The sequence below is a fragment of the Crocuta crocuta genome, unplaced genomic scaffold (genome assembly GCF_008692635.1).
Source record: "Crocuta crocuta isolate KB4526 unplaced genomic scaffold, BGI_CrCroc_1.0 scaffold39, whole genome shotgun sequence".
NCBI lineage: Eukaryota > Metazoa > Chordata > Mammalia > Carnivora > Hyaenidae > Crocuta > Crocuta crocuta.
In genome coordinates this window covers 6,684,947-6,699,586 of record NW_027533334.1, presented here as the reverse complement: position 1 = coordinate 6,699,586, position 14,640 = coordinate 6,684,947, and the positions used below count along the sequence as shown (strand labels likewise).

Here is a 14,640-nt window from a genome sequence, read left to right as displayed (position 1 = left end):
AATTTTCTTCCCCCAAAAGGTGACTGCTAATTCAAGGATGTGAAAGTTTTAGAGGCACTGTGTAATAAATGTAACAATACAAATTTGTTAAATTTGTCACATTTTAATTTTTTAATTTTCTTTTTTATTTTTAATATAATTTATGTCAAATTAGCTAGCTTACAGTGTGTAAAGTGTCCTCTTGGTTTGGGAGGTAGATTCCCATGGTACATCATTTATATACAACACCCAGTACTCATCCCAATAAGTCCCCTCCTCAGTTTCCATCACCCATTTTCCTCTCTCCCCTACCCACCATCAACCCTCAGTCTTTTGTCCATATTTAAGAGTCTCTTATGGTTTGTCTCTCTCCCTCTCTGTAACTATTTTTCCCCTTTCCCTTCCCCCATGGTCTTCTGTTAAGTTTCTTAGGATCCATATATGAGTGAAAATATATGATATCTGTCTTTCTCTGACTGACTTATTTCATGCAGCATAATACCTTCCAATTCCATCCACGTTGTTGCAAATGGCATGATTTCTTTTTTTTTTTTTTACAAATAGTTTATTGTCAAATTAGTTTCCACATAACACCCAGTGCTCATCCCCACGAGTCGCAAATGGCATGATTTCATTCTTCATCATTGCCAAGTAGTATTCCATTGTATATATAAACCACATCTTTCTTCATTCATCAGTTGGTGGACATTTAGGCTCTTTGCATAATTTAGCTATTGTTGAAAGATCTGCTGTAAACATTGGGGTAAAAGTGCCCCTACGAATCAGCACTCCTCTGTCCTTTGGATAAATTCCTAGTAGTGCTATTGCTGGGACATAAGGTAGTTCTATTTTTAACATTTTGAAGAACCTCCACACTGTTTTCCAGAGCAGCTACACCAGTTTGCCTTTCCACCAACAGTACAAGAGGGTTCCCATTTGTCCACATCCTCGCCAGCATCTCTTGATTCCTGAGTTGTTAATTTTAGCCACTCTGACCAGTGTGAGATGGTATCTCAGTGTGGTTTTGATTTGTATTTCGCTGATGATGAGTGACATTGACCATCTTTTCATTTGTCTGTTGACCATCCGGATGTCTTCTTTGGAAAAGTGTCTATTCATGTCTTCTGCTCATTTCTTCACTGGATTATTTGTTTGTCAGGCATTGAGTTTGGTAAGTTCTTTATAGATTTTGGATACTAACCCTTTAACTGATAGGTCATTTGCAAATATCTTTTCCCATTCCATCGTTTGCCTTTTAGTTTTGTCGATCGTTTCCTTGCCATGCAGAAGCTTTTTATCTTAATGAGGTCCCAATAGTTCATTTTTGCTTTTAATTTCATTGCCTCTGGAGATGTGTCAAGTAAAAAATCATTGCAGCTTAGGTCAAAGAGGTTGTTGCCTGCTTTCTCCTTTAGGGTTTTGGTGGTTTCCTGCCTCACATTTACTTCTTTCATCCATTTTGAGTGTCTTTTTGCGTATGGTGTAAGAAGTGGTCTAGTTACATTCATCTGCATGTTGCTCTCCAGTTCTCCCAGCACCATCTGGTAAAGAAGCTGTCATTTTTCCGTTGGATACTCTTTCCTGCTTTGTCAAAGTTTAATTAGCCATACATTTGTGGGTCCAATTTTGGATTCTCTATTCTATTCCATTGTTCCATGTGTCTTTTTTGTGCCAATACCATACTGTCTTAATGAGGCTAAAGTCTGGGATGGTGATGCCTCCTGTTTTGGTTTTCTTCTTCAATATTACTTGGCCATTCGGGGTCTTTTGTGGTTCCACACAAATTTTAGGATGTTCTAGCTTTGAGAAGAATGCTGGTGCAATTTTGATTGAGATTGCACTGAATGTGTAGATTGCTTTGGGTAGTATTGACATTTTAACAATATTTATTCTTTCAATCCATGAGCATGGAATGTTTTTCCATTTCATTGTGTCTTCTTCAATTTTCTTCTTAAGTGTTCTGTAGTTTTCCGCATACAGATCTTTAGTATCTTGGTTAGATTTATTCCTAGGTATTTTATGGTATTTGGTGCCACTGTAAATGGGATCAACTTTTTGATTTCTCTTTGTGTTGTTTCATTACTGGTCTATAAAAATGCAACCAATTTCTGTACATTTATTTTGTATCCTGTAACTTTGCTGAATTTATGTATCAGTTCTTGCAGACTTTGGGTGGAGTCTGTCAGGTTTTTCATGTAGAGTATCATGTCGTCTGCGAAAAGTGAAAGTTTGACTTCTTCTTTGCCAATTTTGATGCCTTTTATATCATTTTGTTGTCTGATTGCTGATGCTAGGACTTACAACAGTATGTTAAACAGCAGTGGTGAGAGTGGACATCCCTGACATTCTCCTGATCTGAATTTGTCACATTTTTAGATGTGACAGTAGCTTCATGACCTTAGTTGAAATATTCATATGTGTTGATGGACTTGACACAACAGTAAAGGGCACTCTTTCATTTGTGGTGCTTTTCATAGTGGTACGTGCCTCCTGTCTCTTGGTAGAGCTGGTATTTTTGAAAGGAATAGCTGGTATTGCAGGATAGCCTCATTTCATCCCTGCCTTTGGGGCGCTTGACTTTCTAGGATTGTCTAGCTTACCCGAATGGAACTGCCCAGCCCCCTGTTTACACATAAAACTAGCTCTAGGGGAGCAGGGATGAGGGACTGTGGTCCCGTTGGGGGGCACCATGCACAGAGGTTTCACTGTATGCAAGCAAACGTACGAAAAAATGTTTAAGGTAAATTACTTAAATGTTTTAAATGTCAATTTGTTTCTTATAAAAAGTTAGCAGCTGTCTTGTGCCAATGTATATATAACTCTAGTAGAGTTTTGAACTTTATGAAAGCTTTCATCAGCTACTGTTCAGTGATTGAGAGACTGTACTCCTAAGTTTACGATCACCCAAAGAGTGAAGTTTTGATGCATACATCACAGTTTTGACGTGACCCCAAAGGAAGGATAAATCAAATGACCAGAGTATCCAAATGAGAAGCCCTCCTTGACCAGTCTGCTAGTCTGAGAAAGTGTGGTCCAGAAACCAGCACCACAAAAAATTAACATTAAAAGTTCACATTTCAAATTCATGAAATAAAGAAATATATAAGAAATTTAAATAATTAAACTTTCAAAATATGTTTAAAATAATTCTGTAGCATTTATGCTTCTAAAGTTCTTAAAGTTTAAAATCACACTGACACTCTTGGGGCAAACTGTATGAGAGAGGGAGATCCAAGATAGTGCTTCAGAATGTCTTTTTTCTGGGACTTGTTGAGTCCTGGTTAATTGCTATGTATATCTAGAGATTCATGACTCTTAAAGATAGGACAAGACAAGAAACTGTAAATAATTATGCATTTTCCATCTCCATTTTGAACTATTAGACTTGTACTGAATAAACATGGTCTGTCTTCCATGTTGCTCTTGGAAATGGATCTTTCTGCTTTAGGCTATTCAGAGAAGTTATATTTGGTAAAGTAAGTCAATAATGTGAGTCAAATAGAGTCATACTTGAAAAATACCAGTATGATTAGATTTTTCTTTAACACATTTCTTTATCTGAATTATCAGTGTTTGAACTCTACTGACAAAAGTAAACCTTCTTTTAAGATGTGTCTTGTGAAGTCCCATGAAAGAATAGATTCGCTCTTGTGGATGAAGCTGCTTTAGGTAGCACCAAACTGACCTGTGCTTTTGAGTTTTACTGGCTTAACTGACTCTAGTCTAGCTGTTAAAACCCCTAATTTTCATGTCCCATATTTGGTTTTAATAAGATCAGGAATTGTCCTATGGCTTCCCTAACATTTAGAAGTAGTGATCTATCTTTTTCACTTTCTATAGAAGGGCCACTTGTAATATCATTAGAGATATTAGAGCATAAATGTTCTACTATCTGGTTGGAGGGGCCATGGAGAGGTTTAGGAAAGCAAACCTAAAAACTAAACTAGTACACGTTTGGTTAACACTTAGGCCTAAAGTAGGTTTCTCTTACATGGAAGAGCCATGGACAGACTCAAGCCATTTGGCATTATGAGAAACACATGTGAGACTAAAAAATAATGCAGTGGAGTGGGGAAAAAAAAAAAAAAACTATTCTATCATGCAAAGGGCAAAATCCTTGAAATAACATTGTTTTTTTATTTTTCAATTAATATGCAGTAAAATTGTCCTTTTTGGTGTACAGTTCTATGAATTTGAATACATATACAGATTTGTGTAACTGCTACCATGGTCAATATGGAGTAGTTCCATCATCCAAAAAAACACCTTTAATGATATTTCTTCATATACCTCCCACCCCAAACCCTAATCTGTGATAATTCCTGCTCTCCATCACTTTAAGGGGTTTTGTTTGTTTGTTTTGCCATTTTGAGAATGTCATTACAAATGGAATCCTATAGCATGTAGCCTTTTCAGACTGGCTTCTTTTACTTTCACTTGAGATTCAACCAAGGTGCCACATATAACAGTAATATATTCCTTTTTATTGCTGTGTAGTGTTCCATTATGTGGGGGAACTATAGTTTAACAATTCATCCATTGAAGGACATCTAAGTTGTTTCCAATTTTGGTGACTGTGAATAGAACTACTTTAAACATTTGTGTGTAAGTTTTGTAAACATAAGTTTTAATTCATTTATGATAAATACCTAGGTATGAGATGGCTGGGTCATATAAATCATATGTGAAACTGCTAAAATGTTTTACAGAGTAGATGTATCCTTTGGCATTCCATCACCGATGCATGAGAATCCCACTATCTCCAGCTTCTCTGTAGTACTCTGTATTGTCAGTGTTTTTTATTTAGTCTTTCTGAAATTAATTTACACTTTTCTAATAACTAATGATGTTAGACATCTTTGTGTTTGTCTGCCATTCATATATCCTCTGGTGAAGTGTCTATTCAGATCTTGTGCTCATTGTAAAATTAGGCTATTTCTTCCTTACTACTGAAATTTGAAAGTTCTTCGTTATTTTCTGGATACAAATCTTTTTGTCAGATAAGCAATTTTCTCCCAGTATGTAGCTTGTTTTTTTTTTTTTATTCTCTTAACACTACTTTTGACAGAGCAACAGTTTTTAGTGATGAAGTCCAATTTATAATTTTTTTAATGAATATAATTTTTGGCGATATATATAAGAACCCTGCCTAACTTCCAGGACTTGGAAGATTTTCTCCTATGTTTTCATCTTAAAAATCATTTTAATTTTATATTTTGTATTTAGATCCATGATGTATGATCCATTTTGAGTTAATTTTGCATAAGGTATAGAGTTGGGCTCAGGCCCTTTTTTTTTAATTTTTTTTTTTTTTTTTGGCATGTGGAGGTCCAGCAGTGGTTTTTAATAAAACTATCCTACTTCATTGAATTGCCTTTGCACCTTTTCCAAAAATCATTTGACATTTTTTGGACTCTACTTTTTTTGTTCACTGATATATGTGTATATCCCTTCTCCAAGACTATATATACTATCTTGATCACAGTGGCTTCATGCTAATCTTAAAATCTTATAATGTAAGTCCTCCAATATTACTCTCCTTTTTCAAGTGTTTTTGGTATTCTAGTTACTTTGCTCTCCTGTATAAATTTTATAATCAGCTTTTCTATATCTAAGTACTAGTACTTTCTATCTCTAAGTACTAGTGGGACTTTGATTGGAATTGTTTCAAATCTATAAATCAGTTGGGAAAAGATTGACATCTTTACTATGTTGAGTCTTCCAGTCCATGAATATATATACAGTATATGCCTCCATTTACTTAAATCTTTTTTGATATTTCATTAACATTTTGTAGTGTTCAGCATATAGATCCTATATGTATTTTATTAGATTTATGCTTAAGTATTTATTTTATTTAGAGCTATAATCATTTTTTTTTAATTTTTATTCCAGCTGCACATTGCTAGTTTGTAGAAACTGAATTGATTTTTCTGTGGTAATCTTGTATTCTAAAATCTTGCCAATTTCATTTATAAATTCTAGGAATTTTTCTATATGTTCCATGAAGTTTTCTATGTAAACAATCATGTCATCTGTGTAGACACTTTTTGCCTTCGAATGTTTGTTCTTTTTATTTCTCTTTCTTATTGCACTTGGGTAGGATGTTTAATATTATGTTGAGTATAAATAGTAAGAATGGATATCTTTGCCTTGTTTCTCATCTTAGAGGAAAAACGTTTGACCCTTCATGATTAAATATGTTAGCTATAGGTTTTCACCTATGAACTTTATCAGATTAAGGAAGCTCCCCTCTATTGATAGTTTCTTAAGAGTGCTTATAAATGGATATTGAATTTTTCAAAACATTTTCTGCATCAGTTAGTATGATCTTTTTGTTTATATTTTACCTGTTAACATCATTACTTTGTTGTAGTTTTTTTTTTTAATGTTTATTTATGGGGGGGGGGGCAGAGAGAGAGGGAGACTAAGGATCCAGGCAGACCCCGTGCTGTTAGTACAGCCTGATGCAGGGCTCAAACTCATGAACTGTGGGACCATGGCCTGAACTAAATTTAGCCACTCAACCGAGTGAGCCACCTGGTTGCCCCAACATCATTACTTTGATTGATTTTCTAATATTGAGCCAACCGTGTACTCTTAGCAAAAAACCCTCTTGGTCATAGTATATTATTAGTTTTATATATTCCTGGATTTGATTTCTGATTTTTTTTTTTTGAGAATTTTTATGTATCCTTTCCTAAGGTTAGTTTTACTGCCTTTGTCTGATTTTGTTATCAGTAATGATGGTTTCATAAAATGAACTGAGTAGTAGTATTCTCTCCTCTTCTGTTTTCTGTGGCACACGAAAATAAAGAAAAGAAAGAAAAAAAAGGGGGATTTTCATAGACCCTCTTGTGAACACTAAGAACTCTCTTCTCACTTCCTGAGTCCAGAAATAGAGAATTTCTCCTAGTATTCCCTCTCTCCACACCTCATGCTCACTTTGGACTGCCTTTAGTCCAGACTGGGGGATACAGCAAGAAAAATTACAAACTTACCTCCATTGTGATGGTATTTTGCAATCTAGTTATCTTTTCCAGTCTTCCTGTTAGCATTTACTTTTCAGCATCCTCAAATAGCTACTCTGTGTAGGTTTCATAACTGCATTCTCTCCAGCTTCTGGATCTGCATAGAGTGAGAGAGACAGGAGTCTATCTTTCCTGGAATCCTTAAATAATTTTTAAAGAAAGGGAACTGACAACTAACAAAAAGCAAGATATATTAGATATTTTTGCTTCGATAGAAAAGATAAAGAATGAGACAAACATTCCTAGTCCTTGAAACTTCATTTATATTCCCATTAGAAACTGGAAATGTTGCATAACTAAATATACATGTGGAATTTGTGTTACTTTTCTATTGATGCATAATAAATTAACCACAAATGTAGTGGCATACAGCAGCATAAATTTATTATCTCACAGTCCTGTAGGTCAGAAGTCCATGTGGGTTCAGCTGGATTCTCTGCTTAGAATGTCACAGGGCCAAAATCAAGATGTCAGTTGGCCTGGGCTCTGATCTGGGAGCTCCAGAGAAGAAACTCATTCTAGTTGTTCGCATAATCCAGTTCCTATGGTTGTAGGATTGAGTTACTTAATTACTTGTTAGCTGTTGGCCAGGGTTTCCCTCAGTTCTAGGGCCCCTCATTCCTTTTCACATGACCTCCATCATCCTCAAAGCAGCAATGACATATACTTGAGCTCTTCTCATGCTTCACATCTCTCTGACTTCCCTTTCTGCCTCCTTCATATATAAGTTTATATATTAAAGGGTTTATATTTTTAGGCCTACCAGATAATTTCTGTGTCTTAAATTCAACTGACCTAGTCTTTTTATCACAACTATAAAATCCCTTTACAGCATAGCAGTACCTAAAGTATTGTCTGATTTAATAACCAAGGGAGAGAGATCTTGGTCAGGGGAGTCATCTTTAGAATTCTGCCTACCCCAGAACCAGATTTGAATGTTTGGGGGTGCTCCACTGTGAAGAGACCAAACGTACTTTGTGCTGAGTTGGAGGCCCAATGCTACATATTAATGATGAAAAATAGGCACTCGAGGAACTTCTTGATTGGTGGAAGATATAATCTCATAAAAAGATACGTGTGCAAGGCCAGCTTTGTGCATCAACTTTTTGCAGAAAATGCTGAACACTATCCTGAAGATTAGGCATTAGGCAAAGAAAGAGTACTACTTAGACAAAGGGCCAATGTGAGCAAAGGCCTGATGGTCTGACATAGCAGGAGTTGGAGAAAGTGGGTTCTATAAACTCTGTGATATTTCTGGAGTCTTAATGTAAGAGGGAGAGAATGGCTACAGGTAAAGAAGGCAGGGCCTTTATTTTTTCTTTCCCATTCTGAGGAGCTTCGTCTTTTATACCATAGGTAAAGAAGAACATTAAAGAGTTTTAAACAGGAGTGAGCCAATCAGGATCACATTTGAAACAAATCATTTGGAAATTACTCTGGAGACTGGATTAACGGGAATTGTCCAGACAGAGAAATCATTTAGGTGGCCTTATAATAGCTGGCCAATATCAAAGCCATGGAGGGGAAAAAAAAAAAATGGGGAGTGGCTGGAATGCTGGAGAGAAGGAAATTGGTTTCAAGCAATATTTTAGAAGTTGAACTTAAACATTGAGTGGATTTGGACCAGGAAAAGAGAACATGAAATGAGTCAAAAAGCCCGATCTCTAATTTGAGCCATTTGGTAGATTATAGAGCCATTAACCGAGACAGGGAATATAGCACATCCAAGATGAGTTAATGGATTGTTTTGGATAAAAGGATGAGCCAATGGGAGTTCAGTGGAAAGGAAAGATTTTTCATTTTTCATGAATTTTCATTCGTTTTTTTCCTTCATTGCATCATTAAATACCCATTTAGTACTCATTGTGGACTGGACAATAGTTTAGACACTCAGAATATTAAGATGTACGACAGCCCTTACTGTCCAGGAGTTCACAGTTCACTGAACTGTGACAGATATGTAAGAAGGTAACTATAAAAACAATATAAATAGGTGCTTGGTGAGCCACAATGCACAGGGTATTCTGGAAGCATTGCATGAGCACCATCTTACTCTGCCACACGGGTCAAGAAAGATTTCCTGGAGGAAGTGACTCAAGGACTAAGTCTCAAAGGATAAGTTAAGGTAATAAATAACCAGAGGTGTAAACAGTTTTTTCTGTGTCACTGGGACCACAATGACAGGATCCATATCAAGGTAGTAGTCAGCAACTCATACATACCATTCCACCAGTGATCTGACAGTCTATAGACAGGGAAAATGGATCCCTTACATTCTGCAGTTGGTTTAGGTGGACACTGGGCAACTTCTGAATGGATCACTAAATTGTGTCTAGGGCTTCAGAAGGAACACTCAGACCCTCCGTTTAGATCTGCATACTATGAATCCAGACAAAGGCAGATAGCTTCTGGCCCCAACGTGTGAGTCTTCTTTCTGCTATTGCTTTGTTTTGGTTTCCTATTGGTGCTTTCATCTGTTAAGATCATCCTCTATTTTTCACTGTGGCAAAAGGTAGTAGTGTTTTCTCTGAGGCCATGGAATTTGGAAGCCCATGTAAAGGGTGTGTAGGCAGAGCAAATAACGTATGGGTCATTCAAACCATCCAATTGCCTTAAAGTATTTAGCCCACCAGCTTCTTTCAGTATGCCAACTCTACAAATCTAAAATAATGCCTTTCAAAAGTGGTACTGGTATAACAGGAAACCCCCAAGTAGAAGAAAGAAGTTGAACCCCTACCTCACACAGTACTCAAAAGTTAATGCAAGAACAATCACAGACCTAAATGTAAGAGGTAAAACTAAAGAACTTATAAAAGAAAGCCTAAGTGTCAATCTTCATGACATTGGGTTACCAATGGTTTCTTGATATGATCCTAAAAGCATAAGCAAAATAATAAATTGAACTTCACAAAAATTAGTCTTCTGTGCTACAGATGATAGCATCAAAAAAAAAAAAAAAAAACCTGAAAAAATCCATAGAATGGGAGAAAATATTTGCAAATCCTGTATTTGATAGGGACTTGTATCCAGAATATACACAGAACTTGTATAATTCAGTAATAAAAAGACAACCCCATTTTAAAATGAGCAAAACATGTGAATAAACATTTCTCCAAGAACATATACAAATGGCCAAGAAGCACATGAAAAAGTGCTCAACATCATTCATCGTTCAGGGAATACATATCAGAATCACAGTGGACTACCACTACATACCCACTAAGGTGATTATTTAACTAAATATGACCCAGCCATCCCACTCCTAGGTAGGGTAGATACCTAAGAGAATTGAAAACACAATCACATAATGAGTGTCCACAGCAGCATCATTATAATAGCCAAAAAGTAGAAACGACTCTAATGTTCATTAACTGCTAGTAGAGGAACAAAATGGGGTCAATCCATATGATGAAGGATTATTCAGTTACAAAAAGGAATAAGTACTAGTGATACATATTTCAACATTAACGAACCTTAAAACCTTTTACTATGCTAACTGAAAGAAACCAGACCTACAAGGCAAATACTGTATAATTCTACTTATATGAATTGTCCAGAAGAGGCAAATCTATGATGACAGAAGTTAGATTAGTGGTTGCCTGAAGCTGGAGGCGGGGGATGGGTGGGATGGACTGCTAAGTGGGCTGGGATTGCTTTGTGTGTGGTGATGATAATGTTCTGGAAGTAGATAGAGGCAGTAATCGCACACTCTTGTGAGTTTACTAAACAACCATTGAATTGGGGCGCCTGGGTGGCTCAGTCAGTTAAGCGTCTGACTTCGGCTCAGGTCAGGATCACACTGTTCGTGGGTTCGAGCCCCCGCATCGGGCTCTGCGCTGACAGCTCAGAGCCTGGAGCCTGCTTTGGATTCTGTGTCTCCTTCTTTCTCTGCCCCTCCCCTGCTCACACTCTGTCTCTTTCTCTCTCTCTCTCTCAAAAATAAACAAACATGAAAATAACATTGAATTATACAGTCTAAATAGGTAAATTATATGGTGTGTGAGTCAGCCTGTCAATAGGAGGTGAAAAAATAACTCATTTAAGTTGGGGTTTGTTTCTGTTTAAAAAAAAACAAAATAGGGGGAGAGGGAACATTTTAGTGTTGCAAAGGACAAGTTAGATGCCTGATCTTTTCCAGTGGACAACTAACTAGAACCAGGACGCTCAGAGTTTTGCTGAGCCTGATTAAAGAAACACATGGGAAGGCACACTTAGAAAGGATGGCGCCTGAGGGAACCTGTGTGGTCAGGAGAGAACGGCAAGGTGAGGAGGACAAGAAGAGGTCCTCCTTAGGAAGAAAGGTACAGAAATTAACTTTATCTGCTTCACGATCTTGCCATTAGCTTCATCTGGGTTTGTATCTTGTATTACATGCCTGGTCTCCAGTAAAAAGAACACTCGTTAGGTTGAGCTCAAACATAGGCAAGACACTGCATGGCCAGGCACTAGGTATAAGGATGTATGATGTGCTCCGGCTTCATGGTGCTTATAGTCTTATGTCTTCACTGATAACAAAAACAGAAGAAAGCGAACACAACATAGTTTTAATGTGAGGTAACTCAATAGCAAATAAGGACAACATCTGGTATATGGTACATATAAAACAGGCTGTACATTGTAAGAGATCTCAGTCTACACCTGTTTCGTTGGGTGGGGTGTTTAAATTTTTTAGAACACAGAATGTAGGGAAAGATGTAAGAGACTCTTCTGGTTTGCAGCAGGTCACAAAGGGGAAACCAGCTTTTTCTGCGTATACTCAGAGTAGGGAAGGCTGCTTGGACGGATATTTTTTTAATGTTTATTTATTTTTGAGAGAGACAGAGAGTGATAGACAGAGAGCCGGGGAAGGGCAGAGAGAGCAAGAGAGACAGAATCTAAAACAGGCTGCAGGCTCTGAGCTGTCAGCACAGAGCCTGATGCGGGCTCCAACTCACTAACTATGAGATCATGACCTGAGCCGAAGTTAGACGCTTAACCAACTGAGCCTCCCAGGTGCCCCTGGACAGGTATTTTTTCATGCTAATATTTGTGTCAAACATTGTGCCAGTTACTAGGAGGCGTCCTTTTACCTTGGAAGAAAGAACACCTGTTCCAGTAATAAACTGAAATCGCTGCTTAATTTTGCCTCAGAGTGAGAGGGCAGAAATAGATGTCCATGGGTGGCCTTCAGTCTATCAGGAACAGTCACATGGACTGAGACAGGAAGGTAGACATGTAAGTCGTCCAGGGAAAGTGTTCCTTCGAATAACTACATGGAAAGAATAGTTAGGTGATGAGTGAAAGAATGATAACATCTGGCATCCTAATGAGTCCACCGTGCAAGTGCAGGGAAACTTAAATAGGAGCTGGCCGGGGAAGGAAGGGCTTATATTCAACGACAGAGCTTCAATAATTTTCTTACCTTTTTTTAATTCTATAGCAGATATCAACTTGGATATATCAAAGCCTTTGAAAGCAAACCTGAGTTTTACCAAGCTGGATCAGATAAACCATTTTTTAAAGAAGATAAGAAGTGTACACAGCAAAGAGACCTCAACCCCTTCGGACACCGTGTCGAATAAGGATGAGTTTCCAGCCTCAAAATGTTACCGTGGAAAGTTGTCTAAATCTAAAGTTCATGGTGAAGGAGCACAAAAGATTCCATTTCAAGAAAACTTGTGGAGAACTATTTCTTGTTTTCAAAAAGTTTCTGTCCATACTACTCAGATTGTGGTCTCCATGGAAACCATTCCGCATCCTAGTAAACCATGCCTGCTAGCATCTTTATCCACCCTCAGAGGAAGCCTTAATGTCAGAGCAGCACCAAAAATACCTGGTAAGTCACAGAAAAGAGGAGAGGGAGGAGAGGGAGATGATGATATGATCTGTTAACACCTGAAAACTCATGATTTTGAAGATTAATAGAGGCTGAAAGTTTTAAGGACCACTACAGATGGAGATATTTCTGGTTTGTGACCGTATTTTAACAGACAATTTTATAACAAATCCTTTGAACCTAAATATTTTAACACTCTAAATTAAACTGCTTGTATCCATCTCTTCGAGTGTGTTCCTACAAAGGCCTACAAAACCAAAACCGTCCATTTCTAAATTTCTTTTTACCTAGAATAGTGGTAATGGAGCAGTGGAGTATCAGGAATTGTTAGCCCTCAGATCAGTGGTTTCCAAAGTGAGGCCTCAGAACCAACAGCATCAGCAGCGCATATGTTGGAAATGTCACTACCCCTGACCTACTGAATCAAAACCCCTGGGCCTGGAGCCCAGAGATCTGTGCTCCAAAAGCCCTGCAGGTGATTCTGATGCACTCTCTTCGGGCACTGGTCACGGTTTATTTAAAAAGATAAAAAATTGTTCTGGTGCCAGGTGTACTGCACAAAGTATAGTAATAGAAACCGAGGCCCATCTTTGCAAGGACAGTATGATTGACGGTGGCAGCAATACCTGGCAGAGAACAGGCTGAGCTTCAGGGCCTGGCCTAGCAAAGAGTGGCGTGCGCTCTGCAAACTGGATGCCATTGACGGGTGGAGAGCGGAGAAATTAACAGGCAGTGACATCTGTGGTTTCTTTCTTTTGCTACCATGCCTAAAGTGTTATGTGCTCTTTCACACTGAATCAGAAAGGGTAGGCAGAAGGAGTGGGTGGAGGGGAAGAGGAAAGACAAGGTACAGGTGGGAAGTAACACTTTTCAATCACAGAACCTGCTACTGTGGGTTCAGGGCACGATGCCAGACGTTTTACTTTGAAAGGAAAAGTAGCCAAAGGGAAACATTTTTTTCCACTTTAATTTGCAGGAAAGAATTGGGGCTAAAGGGATAGTACAGGGGATAAAGTAAATCCTGAAACTGTATGGAACTTAGTTGCTTACTAAGAAGTAGTTAAGCGGCAGCTGGAGACTCACTGGAACTTAGTTCCACACAGCCAGTTTGGGCACAGTAGTTTAAGAGATAAAGGGAAAGTTTATGGTGGAGAAGTACACATTTTAGGCCAAAAAGTAGATGATTTATTTCTTTCTCACCAGAAATATTTGCGACCAAGCCAGCTAAAAGCACTGTATTTTGTTTTATTGTCTCAAAAGTTAGAAATGAAAAATGTAAGGTCCACGGGACATGAAAGACTATGAAACACTGGAGGCTACAATGCCTGATTTATCCACAAATAAATTGCAACCCAGACAAGGCTGAGCCCATTCCCATGCCTTTCTAGTTGTACCTTAATCATAGTAAGGAAAGGTTAACACTCAGATGGAGGGGAAGAATTTAAATCGACTGTATTCGGTTCTAGGCCCTTTTCTGTTTTCATCCTCATTTCTTGTTTTACTTATTTTCTACTCCTGTTTTACCCACTTTTAGTGGTGTCTGTCCTCAGTAAACATCTCTGAAATGTAGTTAAAATCCTCTCACTGAGCTACAAGATAGTAGACTCATTCTGCTTTTGTAACTTGTTTTTTTTCCCCTTCATACTAGAAAAACTACATAGCTCTATCCCTTTTACAGTCATGCCCTTAAATCTAGGTAAACACAGAATTAGAAACTATAGCTCCTACAAAGACGTACTTTAGACAAGTCTAACGTGTAGTGTCCAACAAACGTTCTAAAACAGTTACTTGTGTCAACAAATCCAATCAAATTGA

The 14,640-nt window shown here is 37.8% G+C and overlaps 1 protein-coding gene across 1 annotated transcript in view; it reads left to right on the top strand.

Annotated features, from left to right (window-relative positions):
• Positions 1 to 14,640, top strand: part of VPS13B (vacuolar protein sorting 13 homolog B) — a 761,997-nt gene that overhangs the window by 589,060 nt on the left and 158,297 nt on the right. Inside the window, exon 36 of the mRNA XM_077748161.1 lies at positions 12,430 to 12,825. Within this exon, the coding sequence (XP_077604287.1) occupies positions 12,430 to 12,825 (396 nt within the window). The remainder of the gene's footprint in view (positions 1 to 12,429; positions 12,826 to 14,640) is intronic.